The 17284-nt window shown below is 39.5% G+C and overlaps 1 protein-coding gene across 3 annotated transcripts in view; it reads right to left on the bottom strand.

The window, feature by feature from the left end:
- Positions 1-17284, bottom strand: part of SLC35G2 (solute carrier family 35 member G2) — a 40875-nt gene continuing 23591 nt past the window's right edge. For 2 of the 3 annotated variants that reach the window (XM_031034973.2, XM_031034966.2), the window contains one exon: positions 1-1825. In XM_031034973.2, the coding sequence (XP_030890833.1) occupies positions 569-1807 (1239 nt within the window). In that variant the 5' untranslated portion in view covers positions 1808-1825 and the 3' untranslated portion in view covers positions 1-568. Of the gene's footprint in view, positions 1826-3150; positions 3288-17284 lie in introns of all 3 variants that reach the window. The other variant, XM_081826842.1, reaches the window with a different exon arrangement.

The raw sequence follows: 17284 nt of genomic DNA, 5'->3' as shown, positions 1-17284 counted from the left end.
TTTTTGAATATTGAAAGATTTTTATTAAACATTTGTAGAACATTGTGCATGAACATTTTTTTAAGGCCACAGAAGTTCCATTGGAAAGGGGTCATTTTCTCAAGTATTATGTTTTTTAGTGATGAAAGTTAACATTATCCTACCACAATTACCTTTTGTTAATAACAGTAGAGACACTGGGTTCATGGTGTTCCACATATTTTTTTTTTTTTTAAGATTTTATCTATTTGACAGAGAGAGAGGGAACACAAGCGGGGGGAGCGGGAGAGGGAGAAGCAGGCCTCCCACAGAGCAGGGAGCCCAATGCGGGGCTCGATCCCAGGACCCCGGGATCATGACCTGGGCCGAAGGCAGACGCTTAACGACTGAGCCACCCAGGCAACCCGGTGTTTCACATATTTAATATTTGTTTTTTAACATATTAGACTAGAATAAATTTTCTACATCTGCATATATTAATTTTATATGCCACTCTGTCAGTTATACAACACAAGACATTTATAGGTAAACATTACAATGGCAGTGTACCTATTAATAACTAAATGTTAACAAGATAATAATCAAGTATTCATTTAATGGGAGAGTCTAAAATTTCCTGATAATCCTGCCTTCTTAAATTCCTCCAATAAAGTTTATAACCAGCAAGGACAAAAACACTAATCATAATGATTACCCCTCCAAAAACATCATAGACACTAGGAAATATGTGTAACACTAGAAGCTGCAAGACCATAGCTACTACAATCTCCAGGTGTTGTACTGTGCTGACCAAAGCTGGATGGAATTTGTCCAAAGCATAATAAACTCCTAAGAATGCTGCAGTGGAACAGACGCATATGGCAATGAGATAACTCCAGGTTTCTCCATCTAATGGGATGATGGGTTCTTGAAGAACAAACATAGTAGATATTCCCCAGATTGTTCCAGTCCAACCAAAGGTAAACAGTGCAGTCCACATGCTGATCTTCTCCTTAATAGATCTGTATACTATCATGGAAAGAGCAGTGGTCAGTCCAGCCATCACGGTCATAGTGTACCCAAAGGCTTCTTTCCAGGCATTTAACAAAGAATTGTCTTCATCAACAATGTTGGGGATCATGACAAGACAAACACCTAAGATGCTGCAAACAACTGTAGCCATGTCAACATAAGCCATTTTCTCATCTACAAGTAAAAAAGCCAGAATGGCACTGAAGACTGTGGTTGTGGCTCTCCACATAGTGGTCCCATTGCTGGGAGGAACTATTGAAAATGATGTATAAGCACAGGTGATAGAAATGACATTGCATACGCCATAAAAGAAGAGTCGTAATCTGTATCCACTGGGTCCAAAGGGGGCCTCTTGGTAGTAACATACAACTAGCACAGATAAGACCTGCAAGACAGAACGGATAAAAATCAGCTCTAGAGACGGAACTTTAGAACGATCAGAAACCAGCCTAGTGATAAGAGCTACACATCCATGAGCCAAAGCAGATCCAAACAGCACTATCCACATTTTTCTGGATTGAAAAATATTTTTTTCTGCAAAGCTCTGGAATTGTCCAAAATCATTGGTCATTGGGTCTTCTGTTGGCGGAGGTCGAGTATCCATGGTTCCAAAGAAAGTTCTTCCTTTTCTTTTCATTTCACTCAGCAGGCCTTTCTTTGGATTTTCTTCCATAAAATTTCCATAGTCTTCATTGATTTCTTCATATCCATCATCCCCAGGCTGGGGATAATGGGAAGTATATTTCACCATCACCGTGTTGGGATGTATTTTCACCCGTTTTTTAACTGGATATTTTTTGGAGGGAGAAGTATCCATTTCTTCAGATAATCAATTCTATTTAAGAAAAAAAAAGAGATAAATGTACATATTCAGTTGAAATTTAGTTTTGATTTCTATTACAATCATACGCACCAATTTAATCATAGAAAGTAGAGGTTGTAAAAAACCTGCATTTTTCACCCTCATCTGACACCTGCCCCTACTTCTCCTTCTGCTTATTCTTTGTCTCATTCAGCTGTTACTTATCTTTGCACTACAAACAACTGAAATTTTTCATTCATCTTTTCATTCCTGTTTCCCCACTCATCCAATAAGAAAAACACAGAAAAGTAAATAACAACTTAGATAAAACCTGTCCTTTTCATTGTGTTCCTCTATCTATATTATAAATTTTAAACAGGTAAGTCCAAAGTTTTTTGTATTATCACTTCTGTATAATATCACAGTTAGCTTTATAGTACAAATTACAGTCTTTTTAACATTTATTCTGGACTCTTCATACATATTTAGATACATAGATAGATCAAAATAAGACAATAAGTAAAATGGACTTAGTGACAGTCATGCATTGTTGGTGTGTACTACCTTTCTGATAAGCAATTGGTCAATATATTTTAAGATTTTAACTGAAACTACCCTTTAATTTAGCAATATCACTTCTAAGATTTTATCCTAAAGATATGATCACTTATGTGTTTTAAAAAAAGAAAAAAATAGGGCGCCTGGGTGGCTCAGATGGTTAAGCGTCTGCCTTCGGCTCAGGTCATGGTCCCGGAGTCCTGGGATCGAGTCCCGCATCGGGCTCCCCGCTCTGTGGGAAGTCTGCTTCTCCCTCTGCCTCTCTCTCTCTCTCTCTCATGAATAAATAAATAAAATCTTTAAAAAAAAAAAAAAGGAAAAAATAATATATTTTTATATATGCTTATATAACATAAAGGAATTATGGAAAGATACAAAATAAACTAATAATTGTTAGGGTGGAACAGGGAACAAGAGTGGAAGAAAACATTTATACTATATACATTTTTGTATTTTTATTTTTGAATCACAATATTGTTCAAAAAATGAAATTACAAACTAAAACAAGATGTTCATCTGTTAAGAAAAAGAGCATACAAAAAAGTGTAGAAAAAATGAGTAGGAGGGTCACTGTAGCTTACCACAATGACCCTTCATACAATGGAATACTATGCTATACATCCATTAAAAATGACGATGCAGATCTTTATTGACACAAATGTCCACGACATTTTGTTAAGTGGGAAAAAAGCTTGTTGTAAGGATTAAATGAGATAATGCATATAAAGAATTTGCCACAGTACTGGCATATCATGAACTCTCAGTAAATGTTAACAAGAATTCAGCTTCCTTTCTTTCACCTTTCACCCTTCTTGAAACACTGGGTATCTTCTACGTTGTTATTCTTTCTCCAAGACTTGTATTTGTTCACTCAGTTCTCTTTCCTGTTTGTTCTTTTTTTTAAGAACAATTTCTTCTTTGATTCTTCCCCTCCCCTCTGAAAAAAACATTTAAAAAAAGGAGTAAACCTTTTTTTTTTTTTTTTGTCCTTATGACATACTTCTTGTCCTTGCCAAAAACTCACCAGTTCCAGGATCTTAAACCATGGTCTAGAAATCAAATCCTATTTAGTTCTTTGACACCATCTGGGTAGCCAACTGTTTCATTCCTCTTTACTCTTTTTTCTTCTAAATGACACTATCTTCAGGTGGAAGAAATCATTTTTAAAAAACACCACCTGTGCCTCCAAATTCTTCATTTTCCTAACCTGGACCTCCCACTTGCAGTCCTTCCTACATATTACTATCAAGCTAGTCTGATTTTTTTTATTCCAATTTGTATCAAATTGTGACTTCAGCTTTAATAATCCCAAATTGAATGTCTTGGTCTCCCAAATAGATTTTCCTTCCCTAACTTAAAGTGATTTTCTCAATACCTCACTGAATTTATGTTTGCAATACCACCATTTCTCCAGTTCCCCAAGTTAGAAACCAAGGAATATTCTGAATTATCCTTTCTGCTGTCACACTTCTATTTGGTCATCAATCTTATTGTTCTTGTCTTTGAAATATTTCTCAGATTTTTCCTTCTCCAATTCCATTTTACCTTTGTAATTCTGGATCAGGTTATTGTTAATTCCTATTTAGAATATTGCAATAGCATCCTAACTAGCCCCAATCTTTCTCCCTTAAAGTCCATCTATGTTATATATTTTGTTTTAAAGATTCAAAACAAAAAACTTCCCTTAAGCTTCCCCATTTATTTTTTTTCTTCCTTGTCTAACATCTGCAGTAGTTCTAATTTTGTAATCTAATCATTTTTTTAATTGTTTAAAGATTTTATTTATCCATTTCACAGAGGGAGAGAGAGAGAGCACAAGCAGGTGGAGCGGGAGGGAAAGGGAGTAGCAGGCTCCCCGCTGATCAGGGAGCCCAATGAAGGGCTTGATCCCAGGACCCCAGCATCATGACCTGAGCCAAAGGCAGACACTTAATCAAGTGAGCTACCCAGGCGCCTCTAATCATTTTGTTATTTAGGTGTCTCAACTCAGTGCTGAGTTTCGTCTCTAGTCATTGTACCCAAATTCACTATGTTAAATCTCCTTTCCTTGCTAGTCAGCGTCTTGCTGACATCTCTGTTAGAACCCATAACTTCTGATGTGCTGTCCATTGTTAAAATTTTGTCTTATATCCATTCAAAGCTTTCCCATTTCCGAATGCAGGCCAGATTTGTAGCTCCAGGGTCATGGATAGGGAGAGGATGTGGTCTGCCATTTTACTCCTCTCATTCCCTCCCTTTGGAGTCTGCGGGAGGGCGATGTAGTCTGCCTCTGGGACACCTCCTCCATCTCTCTATTCTAGGCTCCAGCTCCCCTGGTGTATTGGCACAGGGAAGAAGGAAAAGGAAAGGGATGCATGTTTTATATTTGCTGTTGTTGTGTGATGGCTTTTTGATGTAGAAACTTGGCTGGGCTGAACTACATTCCCCAGTTATTTAATCAAACATTAATATAGGTGTTGCTATGGAGGCATTTTGCAGATGTGATAAAAGTCCTCAATCAGAGGCATCTGTGTGGCTCAGTTGGTTAAGCCTCCAACTCTTGATTTCAGCTCAAGTCATGATCTCAGGGTCATGAGATTGAGCCAGCGTCCAGCTCTACACTGGGCATGGAGCCTACTTAAGATTCCTCTCTTGCTCCCTCTGCCCCACCCCCCAACCCCCACCACTCACACATGCCCTCTCTCTCTCTCTAAAAAAAAAAAAAAAAAGTCCCTAATCAGTTGGCTTTAGGTTAATCAAAATAAAGTCTATTCTGTATGGGCCTGACCTGATTGGGTAAGCCCTTTGAAAGAGGGCTTAGGCCTGGGGCGCCAGGGTGGCTCAGTCTTTAAGCTCAGGTCATGGTCCCAGGGTCCTGGGTTAGAGCCCCGCATCGGTCTCCCTGCTCAGCGGGAAGCCTGCTTCTCCCTCTCCCTCTCCCTCTCCTTCTCCCCCTGCTTCTGTTCCCTCTCTTGCTGTGTCTCTCTCTGTCAAATAAATAAATAAAATCTTAAAAAAATAAAAATAAAAGAGGACTTAGGCCTTTCTTGAGTTTGGAGATTCCAAACAGTTGATGCCCTTGGAGTTCCAGGCTGCTCATGATCTTCTCCTTACTGCTTGTGGGCAAGAAGCTTCAGCCTGTGCTTATGGGGTTCCAACATGCTCTTGATCTTCTCTTCCTGGCTGCCTGCCCTAAATACTTCAGACTCTTTTATCTAGCCCCCACAATTATATTAGCCAATTCCTTGTAATAAATCTCTTACTGGTTCTGGACCTCACTCTGATAACATGTTGGAAATCACTCCTTCATTGCTGTCTTTGTTTCTCTGTTAACTCTGATAGATCACTGATACTCTCTAGGTTGTAGGTATCCAAATGCAGCCTATCTTGGGTAAATTTTGTAGGGCCCCCCTAGTGCATAAATCCCTGATGTGAGAGCACCTCCTGCCATAGGGCTTATGGCCCACAGATTTTTGTTGTTTGGTCCTCTTCCTTGTTGGACAGCTCTCTTGGGCAGGCACCAGCAGTATCCACTTGGTCCCAGGAAACTCACATATCCTTACCACTCCAGTGAGTGTATGGACCATTTGCAGCTGCCCCCTTCTCTCCAATTTTATTTCTCTTTGTTCAGGCAAGCAAAGGGCAAATTAAAATGTGCTGTCTAAACAGACTTCCAAATGGAGAATGAGAAGGCACACTCAATCATTGCACATAATGATCTGGTAATCTTCACAGCTAGAAGGGGGGACTTGCCTCTCCTTTCTCCCATCAGGAAAAAGCGTAACATTTTTCTTAAACCAAAGACCCATAACAGATAATATGATCGCTGTAACAGACTGTATTTTCCAAAGAGAACCACAAATCTAGTATCTCCCATACTTCATGTTTGGGATTTTTTTAAATGTGAATTTAACATTATTAAATAGAGAGGTGGAGTCTATATTCCCTCACATTAAAAGTAGGTAGGCTTTTGTGACGGTTTCAACCAATAGAGTATGGCAGAAGTGACATATTGTGACTTCTGAGGCTAGGTCATAAAAAGTGATATAGCTATGCCTTCCTAGCTGCAATACTTTTGCTTGGAGCTCTGAGCCAACAGATAAGCAGTCTGACTGCTCTGAGGCTACCAAGGTATGAGGAAGCTCAAACTAGCCCATGTAGAGAAACCACATGGTAGTCCTTATGTAGTCCTGAGACTATATAAAGAGAGAAATTCCTGGCCAACCCCCTCCAACTGCTCCAACTGTAGCCACCCATCTGACTTCAAGTATATAAGAGACCCTGAGTCAGAATCTCCCCACCAAGTCCTTCCCAAATTCCTGATCTACAGAAACTATGATAGATAATAAAATGATTGTTGTTTTAAGCTACTCAGCTTTAGAATGATTTGTTACCTACAGTAGATAACTAGAATACCCCACTGTGCTTCCCAGTATTTTAAGGAATGGGAAGGAATAGTGATCTCAGTGATAGTTAAAGTGAAAGGCCTCTTATTTCTGGCCCTAATTGATGCGCTTTATTTTTTTTTATTTTTTTTTTAAAGATTTTATTTATTTATTTGACAGAGAAAGACACAATGAGAGAGGGAACACAAACGGGGAGTGGGAGAGGGAGAAGCAGACTCCCTGCCGAGCAGGGAGCCCGATGCGGGACTCGATCCAGGGACTCCAGGATCATGACCTGAGCCGAAGGCAGTCGCTAAACCAACTGAGCCACCCAGGTGCCCTAGTTGATGCGCTTTAGAAAGTGGAACATTTTGGGGCACCAGGGCGGCTCAGTCAGTTCAGTGATCTCTACTGGGGTCTCCATCTCAGGGTCATGAGTTCAAGCCCTGTGTTGGGCTCCACACTGGGCGTGGAGCCTACTTAATAAAAAAGAAAGGAAGGAAGGAGGGAAGGGAAGGGAAGGGAAGAAGGAGGAAGGGGGGAAGGAAGGAGGGCAGGAAGGAAAGGGAAGGGAAAGGAAGGGGAAAGGAGAAAGGAAAGGAAAGGGGTACATTTTACCCTTCATTTTAGAATCATGGATGCTCATTCCAAAGTAAGAGAAAAGTTTTATTCTACATCCTGTTAGGCATACATTAGTATATTTAATCCTAGTCCAACTGCATACTTTAAACTATTATTTGCACTGTGCAATTTCTGTTCTTTTCTGTCAATGGATTAGTCTATGACAGATATATTCCAGGTATTTCTAAGCACTATTAATATTATATTGTGCCCCACTGATTCAAAAATAATCTTATACTGAAGAGATACATAAAAATCTTCTTCAGTCTCTCTAGTTTCATTCAATTTCAGGTTTCATGAATACAGTTCTTAAACAGAACCTGAAATCCTAACTAGTTCTTACATTTTTGCACGTGTAAGTCAATGTATGTTCATTTCAATAAATATTAATTGAGGTACCATAAGCCCAGTACCACGCTAGGCTCTATAAATATGAAGATAAAACAGGCATGGTCCCTGCACTCATAGAGCTCACAAACTGTGGAAGAGACAAAGTCAAAATTTAATATTTTAATAAATTTATAATGCAATCTACATGAAATTCAAGGAGCTGCTAGAGCACATACAAAGGGCATCTAACCCAAACATAGGGGAGTCTTAGCAAGTTTCCAGGTGAAAAGGATACCTGAATTAACTCTACACATATATAACAATTTATCAAGTATAGAGGAGAAAAAAAATTTTTTTCTAGAAATAATAAATTTAAAAGTCAGAAATGTTGGTTTTGAGTTCTGGCTCTGCCACCAACGAGAGTAATAATCATGTCTATTTTAAGAGTTTTAAATGGTAATTATTGGGATCCTTTGATTCAGCTCTCTTCAAAATCAGTTTGTCTTTTTAATGATTTCACACTTTTAGTATTTTGATATATCCCATGCAAGACCACTGTGCAGTTCAGTGATCACAACTTTCTACCCCCTGTTCAGAGTTGTTCTGACCAATGCGCCAATTCTACTTCTTCCTCACAGAGACAAAGAGTCTCAACTAATCTCACGGCTCCAAGCTCCCCTAACAAAGATTTATGTGAGAAGGTGCCCTCCAAGGCAGAAGTGTACATTTCAGTTGTGTAGAACAACTCAGCTGAGTAGAGGGAATATGAAACAATAGGACCAGAGGACCAGCCTGCCTGGCTACAAATGTACCAACCTGAAATGCTCAACACAAATGGATTAAAAGGACACATAATTTGGTGTCTGCTTGAACAATGGGGACAATTCAGTGTGGCAAGCCTTAAAACAGTATTTTTGTCCAAAAGAGGCACTGTTTCCTAAGCTACATTCTACAACACGAGGCCCATGATCAATTCTCTCCTGAGGCTGAGAAACTTAACACTGACGAGCCTACTGTCTTGGTAGGAATCCATGGGACAATCCCCTCATGATACCTAAAGCAAATGCTACTTTATAGTGAGTTTCTTTCTTTAGTTACCAGAATGATCCCTATAGTGGTGAAAAGTCTTAGCTATAGGGGTGACTGAGTGGCTCAGTCAGTTAGGCATCTGACTTCAGCTCAGGTCATGATCTCGGGGTCCTGGAATTGAGCCCTGCATCAGGCTCCCCACTCATTGGGGAGTCTGCTTGTCCCTCTCCTTCTGCCCCTCCCCCTCCCCACTGGTGCTCTCTCTGTCTCTCTTTCTCAAATAAATAAATAAAATCTTTTTTTAAAAAAAGTCTTAGCTATAAATCTGGCTACTACAATTTGATTATAATATAGTGGTTTAAATGTAAGTACTAATGTGATAGTTAAAACTTATAAATAAAATTGGCTTTTAAATAAATATAAAGAACTGATAGGTTACTACCTTATACCCGAGCAGTCTAGCCCTAAGATACCTTATTACCTCAATTTGCTTGGACAGTCTTGTCCCTGAGTGAAAATGAAAAGACTTCACCTAATTGATCACCTAAAAGGGAGGACACAACAACCACCTTTCCAGGATATCATGAGACATCAGGACATGCACAGGGTCTGTACTGTTAAATATACCTCCTGAGACCTGCTGAGAGAAGCCATTCTTCCCTCCAAGTTGATGAAAAGGGGCCCACATTCTAACGCTCCAAAGGCTATCAGCATGATTCTACCCATCTTTAGGCTAAGCCCTGGCTGGCATAACCCTTGACACTCCTCTTTGAGTAGGGATTCTTCTCTCTTCCCCACTGCAACTCCTAAAGATCAGGAAGGACTAAAGGCAGCATTTAAGTTTGCTTGTACTTTATTAATACTCTTTGAGCTTGTATCTTTATGTAAAGGTACACTGCTTTAGAGGAAAAAGAACTTGCTTCTAAACTCTCACCTCTCTAACTAGAAAATCACTTCTTAAGTAAACTAATAGAGTTTGAAAGACAGGAATATTGATAATAAGTGAGAAATAACAGAGTAGAAGGTAAAGGACATGTCCTATCTTGTATCAGGCACACTCAGGATGTGAAGAATTTATCATGAGGAATTAAATGTTTGCCTTTCTTAGAAGGTGTGATAATATTCATGTTGCATCTAAGTGGCAAATAATCAAAATGAACCAAGTATATAATCAAATCATGAAACTGAACAGTTGATGAAGATAATAAAAGAGGGACTACAGGAAAAGCTAATGGCACATCAATCAAATACTTAGATTATATATATATATAGGAACCCATCATAGGCAAATTTGACAGAAAAATAAATAATAGAAGAGGAGACATACAGCCTAGTAGTCTCCTATGGTAAGCCAACTGAATATGATATGACCTCTATAAAAATATAAAATGAAATTTCAGAGCAAATTCTGGACAGAATCATTCTAAGTCAGATGTATTACTTAGGACATATATACCATATGTAATTGCAGAACTTTCAATAAAAACATCACTCATATTGCATCAGATTATTGCTTGACAAAGAACAGTCCATTTACATCTCTCTTAGGAAAAAAATGTAAGGCAAATAATCATTTCCCCTTTTGTAACACTTAGATTAAAGCATTCTTGCAATGAGCTATCAGAAAGAGACTAAGGAGACAAAGAAGACCTTGATTTAGCCAGACATCGTGACAATACTTTCAGCACTCTAACAGAAACTATCAGAAATAGGATAAAAAGCAAGAATAGGAAATCAAATAGAATAAAGAAAGGCAAAACTAATAGCTCTAAAATCCAGTGAAAACAGAAGGAAAGATGAAGAAAATAGTAGCAATACCATCAATAGCCAGACATATTGATATTTACATTTTACAGATAATGTGCTAAGCATTAAACATGGGCCAACTCAGCTTTGTGAGGAAGTGAAACCTTAGGAGGCTTAGGAGTAGGGGAGCACTGGGGAGGGGTGGAACATTCAAAATTTGGAGAAAGCCAATTGCCTACCTCACTTTAAACTGACAGAACTTAAAAGGAGATGAAAGAAAGTACTCACTTTAGGAAATTAATTTGATAGACATTATTGAACACACTCTATGTGAAGGGCATCAGGTAGGCAATGTGGAGCAGGTTAGTAGGTTCTATTGTTGAAAAGAATTTCTTCCAGCGGTTGTCTAGAACTTTGTAACACAGTACCCTAAATTAGTCTCTCCGCCCTACTTTTCTTTCCTTTCCTCTTCCCAATCCCCTCCCTCTTTCCCTACTTTACCTTCTCAACTTTACTCCCATCCCCCACAGGAGCTCTGACATTCTAGCCCAGGAGTAGCTACCACTTACTCATGCAAATGATCTCACAAAAAATATTTATTTCATTGCCTTAAACAAAGCATTATCACTGTCAGAATCACATTCTGCTTTCAGAATAGCCAAAACTATTTTCATTTTCCTGAAATCATAAGTTCTCTGACAGGTAATAGGGGTGATGATGACAAAATACCTGTACAGGAAGTAGGAGAAAAATCTCAATCACATGACCACTCCTGCCACTGAAAATCTCATCCTAAAACCTGGCTTCCTGCCATCCAAACTAATTGTACACATTTTCACTCCTCTGGGACTTTTCCCTGTGCCACTTGGTACTCAGCCTCTGCCTCCTCTTAATCTCTTTGTGTATGACAGCATTAAGTTTTAGAAAGTAGTGGTTCCTGGGTGCCTGGGTGGCTCAGTTGGTGAAGCGTCCAACTCTTGATTTCAGCTCAGGCTCAGGTCATGATCTCAGGGTTGTGAGATGAGCTCTACATCATGCTCCGTGCTGGGTATGAAACCTGCTTGGGATTCTCTCTGTCCCTCTCCCTCTCCCCCCTCCTCCTTTCTTTCTCGCTCTCTCTACCCCTCTCTAAAGAAAAAGTAGTGGTTCCTCCAGTATGTGTTTGGTGAGCAGGGGTTGGGAGTAGGGGAGGACAACCTATGTGCCTCAACAGATGAATGAATAAAGAAAATGTGGTATATTCATACAATCAAATATTATTCAGCCATAAAAACGAATGAAGTTCCAATATATACTACAACATGGACAACCCTTGAAGGCATTATGCTAATTAAATAAGCCAGACACAAAAGGACAGCTGTTGTATAATTCCACTTAAATGAGGTATTTAGAATAGGCAAATTCATAAAAAGAGGAACTAGGTTAGAACTTACCAGGTACTGGGAGGAGAGGAAATGGGAAATTATGCTTAATAGTTATAGAGTTTCTGTTTGGGGTAAGGAAAATGGTTTGGAAATAGTAGTGATGGTTGCACAACATTGTGAATGTAATTAATGGCATTGAATTATACACTTAAACAAGGCTAATATGGTAATTTTTGTGTTATGCATATTTTACCACAAGTTTTAAGTTTTAAAAAGGGGTGGGAGGGGCACCTGGGTGGCTCAGTTGGTTAAGCGACTGCCCTCGGCTCAGGTCATGATCCCAGGGTCCTGGGATCGAGCCCCGCATCGGGCTCCCTGCTGTCAGCAGGGAGTCTGCTTCTCCTCTGACCCTCCCCCCTCTCATGCTCTCTCTCTCTATCTCATTCTCTCTCTCAAATAAATAAATAAAATCTTTAAAAAATAAATAAAAATAAAAAGGGGTGGGGGGCAGAGTTGTGGTTTCTCCTGCGTGGCTTGGGGGAGAGGGGGAGGCAATGCTAGGCACTGGTATTTTTTAAAACCTCCCTAGTAATCCTAATGTATAATTTTCTTGTGTAAGAACCACCTAATAGATTATCTAAGGGCCCTTCCGGCTTTAAGATTTAACAATTCCATGCGCTGCTGCATGACTGAAGAAGACAGAGTAGCACAGAGCTGGAAATTTAAAACAAAACAAAACAAAACAAAATGAATACTGAAGCCAGACTGCCTGGATTTGAATCTTAGCTACAGAACTTATTAAATTTGTGTAACTTCTTTGCCTATTTCCTCTTCTATAAAATTGCGATAATGATAATATTACCTCATAGGGTAGAATGAGACTACTAAATCAGTTAAAACAGGGGTGCCTGGGTGGCTCAGTTGGTTGGGTGTCCGACTCTTGGTTTCAGCTCAGGTCATGATCTCAGGGTTGTGGGATTGAGCCCCACGTCAGGCTCCATGCTCAGCACCGGGTCTGCTTGAGATTCTCTCCCTTTCCCTCTCCATCTGCCCCTCCCCCTGCTGGCTGTCTCTCTCTGTCTCTCTCTCTCTCAAATAAATAAATAAAATCTTTAAAAATAAATAAATAAATAAATCAGTTAATACACACAAAACATTTTGTATCTGGCATCTAGCAAGTGCTCAATATATTTTAGTTTTTCTTTCACATTATTCTATCTGTCTGGAATGACCTGGTCCTCCCCCTTTTTGTCCTTGTCTCTCTGTTGAGCTCACATTTGTGCTTTAGTGGTGTGCTCAAGCATTACTTCCTCCTTTGCACTCTTCCTTGGCCTCTCCCATCTTTGTGCCCCCACTGTCCCTGAATTCATTTGTTTATATCCTGTCTTTCACACCAGATGGCACACTTCTTGATAGGAGACTTTCTCACCATTTTATCCTCAGCCCCTAACACAGTACCTGGAACATACTGGCACTCAATAAATGTTTGTGGACAGAATATTTCAAAACCAAGAGGGAGACATGGAAAAGAATAGGGAATGATGTTAAGACTACTGACATCCCGGGAATGCCTAGATGGCTCAGTCAGTTAAGCATCTGCCTTCGGCTCAGGTCATGATCCCAGGGTCCTGGGATCGAGTCCCACATCGGGCTCCCTTCTCAGCAGGGAGCCTGCTTCTCCCTCTGCCTGTCGTTCCCTCTGCTTGTGCTCTCACTCGCTCTGACAAATTAATTAATTAAAAAAAAAACCTACTGATATCTCAAATAGCAAAAGCAAACTTGAGAAAGAAGAACAAAGTTGGGGGTGTCATGCTCCCTTCCAGCTATAAAATAAGTAAGTCATGAGGATGAAGAATACAGCATAGGGAATATAGTCAATAATATCGTAATAACTTTGTATGGTGACAGATGGTAACTAGATGTGAGGATCAATTTGTAATGTTTAAACTATCAAACCACTATCGTGTACACCTGAAACTAATATGATATTGTATGTCAATTATACTTCAATAAAAAAGAAAAAGAAAAAAGAATACTGACATCTCTATAGATCTTATAGGCCCAGAGAGTATCTCTTAGTATCTCTCTTAGTATCTGCTCAGTCATTGGTAGTCTTAGGTAACTGAAAACCTTGTTTCCCTTGATAATTAAAACTACAGAAATGTTCAGAAGAACTTTCCCTATTTTCTGCCTTTATCCTCTGTTTTAGTGAAACTTCTCCAGAGAAACAATCAATAGGATATGCATATACAGGCATACCTCAGAGAAATTGCGGGTTCAGTTCCAGACCACCACAATAAAGCAAATACCGCTATAAAACAAGTCAAATGAATTTTTTGGTTTCCTGGTGCATATAAAAGTTATGTTTACACTGTACTGTAGTCTATTAAGTATGCAATAGTGTTATGTCTTTAAAAATGTACATTCCATTAATTTTAAAATATTTTATTGTCAAGAAATTCTAATCATCATGTGAGCTTTCAGCAAGTCATAATCTTTTTACTGGTGGAGGGTTTTGTCTCGAGGTTGAGGGCTGCTGATAGATCAGATGGTGGTTGTTGAAGTTTGGGTTGGCTGGGGCAATTTCTTAAAATTAGACAATGAAGTTTGCCACATCGGTTGGCTCTTCCTTTCACAAATGATTTCTCTGTAGCATGTGATGTTGTCTGATAAGCATTTTATCCACAGTAGAACTTCTTTCAAAATTGGAGTCAAGGTGCACTGGGTGGCTCAGTCATTTAAGCGTCTGCCTTCGGCTCAGGTAATGATCACAGGGTCCTGGGATCGAGCCCCACATTAGGCTCCCTGCTCAGTGGGGAGCATGCTTCTCTCCCTCCCTCTGCTGCTCCACCTACTTGTACTCTTTCTCTCTGTCAAATAAATAAATAAAATCTTTAAAAAAAAAAACTTGAAACCCCAAAAAACAAAATTGGAGTCAATCCCCTCAAACCCCGCCACTGTTTTATCAGCTAAGTTTATACAATACTCTAAATCCTTTGTTGCCATTTCAACAATCTTCACATCTTCACCAGTAGTAGGTGCCATTTCAAGAAACCACTACTTTGCTCATCCTTATGAAGCAACTCCTCATCCATTAGTTTTATCATGAGATTGCAGCGATTCCATCACATCTTTAGGCTCCACTTCTAATTCTAGTTCTCTTGCTATTTCTACACAGTTGTAGTTAACTTCCTCCACTGAAGTCTTGAACCCCTCAAAGTCATCCATGGGGGTTAAAATCAACTTCTTCCAAACTCCTGTAAATGTTGTTATTTTAACCTTTTCCCATGAATCACAAATGTTCTTAATGGCATCTAAAATGGCAAATCTCAGGGCGCCTGGGTGGCTCAGTTGGTTAAGCATCTGTCTTCGGCTCAGGTCATGGTCCCGGGTCCTGGGATCAAGCCTTGCACTGGGCTCCCTACTTAGCGGGGAGCCTGCTTCTCCCTCTCCTTCCCACTTGTGCTCTCTCTCGCTCTCTCTCTCTCTCAAATAATAAATAAAATCTTTTTTAAAAAATTAATAAATAATAAAATAGCAAATCTTCTGAAGCACTTCAATTTACTTGCCCAGAGAAATCACTATGTATGTCACCTATAGCCCTATGAAATGTATTTCTTTTTTTTTTTTTAAGATTTTTTAAATTTATTTGAGAGAGAGAGCTCGAGTGGGGGGGGGAGGAGAAGAGGGAGAGGGAGAAGCACACTCCCTGCTGAGCAGGAAGCCCAATGCGGGCTCAATCCCACGACCCTGAGATCATGACCTGAGCTGAAGGCAGATGTTTAACTGACTGAGCCACCCAGGTGCTCCTTGAAATGTATTTCTTAAATAGTAAGACTTGAAAGTTGAAATTACTCCTTGATCCATGGGCTTCAAAATGGATGTTGTGTTAGCAGGCATGAAAACAACATTAATCTTATACATCTTCATCAGAGCTCTTGGGTGACTAGGTACATTGTCAATGAGCAATAATATTTTGAAAGGAATCTTTTTTTCTGAGCAGTCGCTCTCAATAGTGGACTTAAAATATTCCATAAACCATGTTGTAAACAGATGTACTGTTGTCCAGGCTTTGCTGTTCCATTTAGAGGACACAGGCAGAATAAATTTAGCATAATTCTTAAGGGCTCTAGGATTTTTGGAGTGGTAAATGAGCATTGGCTTCAACTTAAAGTCACCAGCTGCATTGGCCCCTAACAAGAGGGTCACTCTGTCCTTTGAAGCTCTGAAGCCAGGCATTGACTTCTCCTCTCTAGCTATGAAAGTCCTAGATGGAATCTTCTTCCAATAGAAGGCTGTTTTTATCTACAATGAAATCTGTTGTTTAGTGCAGCCACCTCATTAAGATCTTCTGGATAATTTGCTGCAGCTTCTACAACAGCACTTTCTGCTTCACCTTGCACTTTTATGTTATGGAGATGGCTTCTTTCCTTAAACCTCATTAACCCACTTCTGCTAGTTTCAAGATTTTCTTTTGAAAGTAGCTTCCTCACCTCTCTCAGCCTTCACAGAATTGAGGAGAGTCAGGGCTTTGCTCTGGATAGGCTTTGGCTTAAGGGAATGTTATGACTGGTTTGATCTTCTATCAAGACCACTAAAACATTCTCCCATATCAGCAATAAGGCTGTCTTGCTTTGTTATCATTTGTGTGTTCCCTGGAATATCTCTTTTAATTGCCTTCAAGAACTTTTCCTCGGCATTCATCATTTGGCTAACTTTTTGGCACAAGGGGCCTAGCTTACAACCTATCGTGGCTTTCAACAGGCCTTCCTCATTAAGCTTAATCACTTATAGCCTTTAATTTAAAGTAAGAGACATGTGACTCTTCCTTTCACATGAACACTTACAGGCCATTGGGGGGTTATTAATTAGCCTAATTTTAATATTGTATCTCAGGGAATAAGGAGGCCTGAGGAGAGAGAGAAAGATGGGGGAACGGCTAGTCAATGGAGCAATCAGAACCCATACAATATTTGATTAAGTTTGCCATCTTCTATGGACATGGTTCATGGAACCCCAAAACAGTTACAATAGTAACATCAAAAATCACTGACCACAGATCATCATAACAAATATATCAATAATGAAAAAGTCTGAAATATTGTGAAAATTACCAAAATGTGACACAGACATGAAATGAGCAAATGTTGTGGGAAAAAATGACACCAATAGACACAAGGTTGCCACAAACCCTCAATTAGTAAAAAATGCACTATCTGTGAAGCACACTAAAGCAATGTGCAATAAATGAAGTATGCCTATATACATATACAGAGATTTATTTTTTTTTAAAGATTTTATTTATTTATTTGAGAGAGAGAATGAGATAGAGACAGAGAGAGCATGAGAGGGGGGAGGGTCAGAGGGAGAAGCAGACTCCCTGCTGAGCAAGGAGCCCGATGCGGGACTCGATCCCGGGACTCCAGGATCATGACCTGAGCTGAAGGCAGTCACTTAACCAACTGAGCCACTCAGGCGCC

The sequence above is a fragment of the Leptonychotes weddellii genome, chromosome 1 (assembly GCF_054177405.1).
Source record: "Leptonychotes weddellii isolate Sample4059 chromosome 1, ASM5417740v2, whole genome shotgun sequence".
In the NCBI taxonomy this organism is placed as follows: Eukaryota; Metazoa; Chordata; class Mammalia; order Carnivora; family Phocidae; genus Leptonychotes; species Leptonychotes weddellii.
Note: the sequence above shows the minus strand (reverse complement) of the source record. Positions and strands in the feature narration are given on the sequence as shown.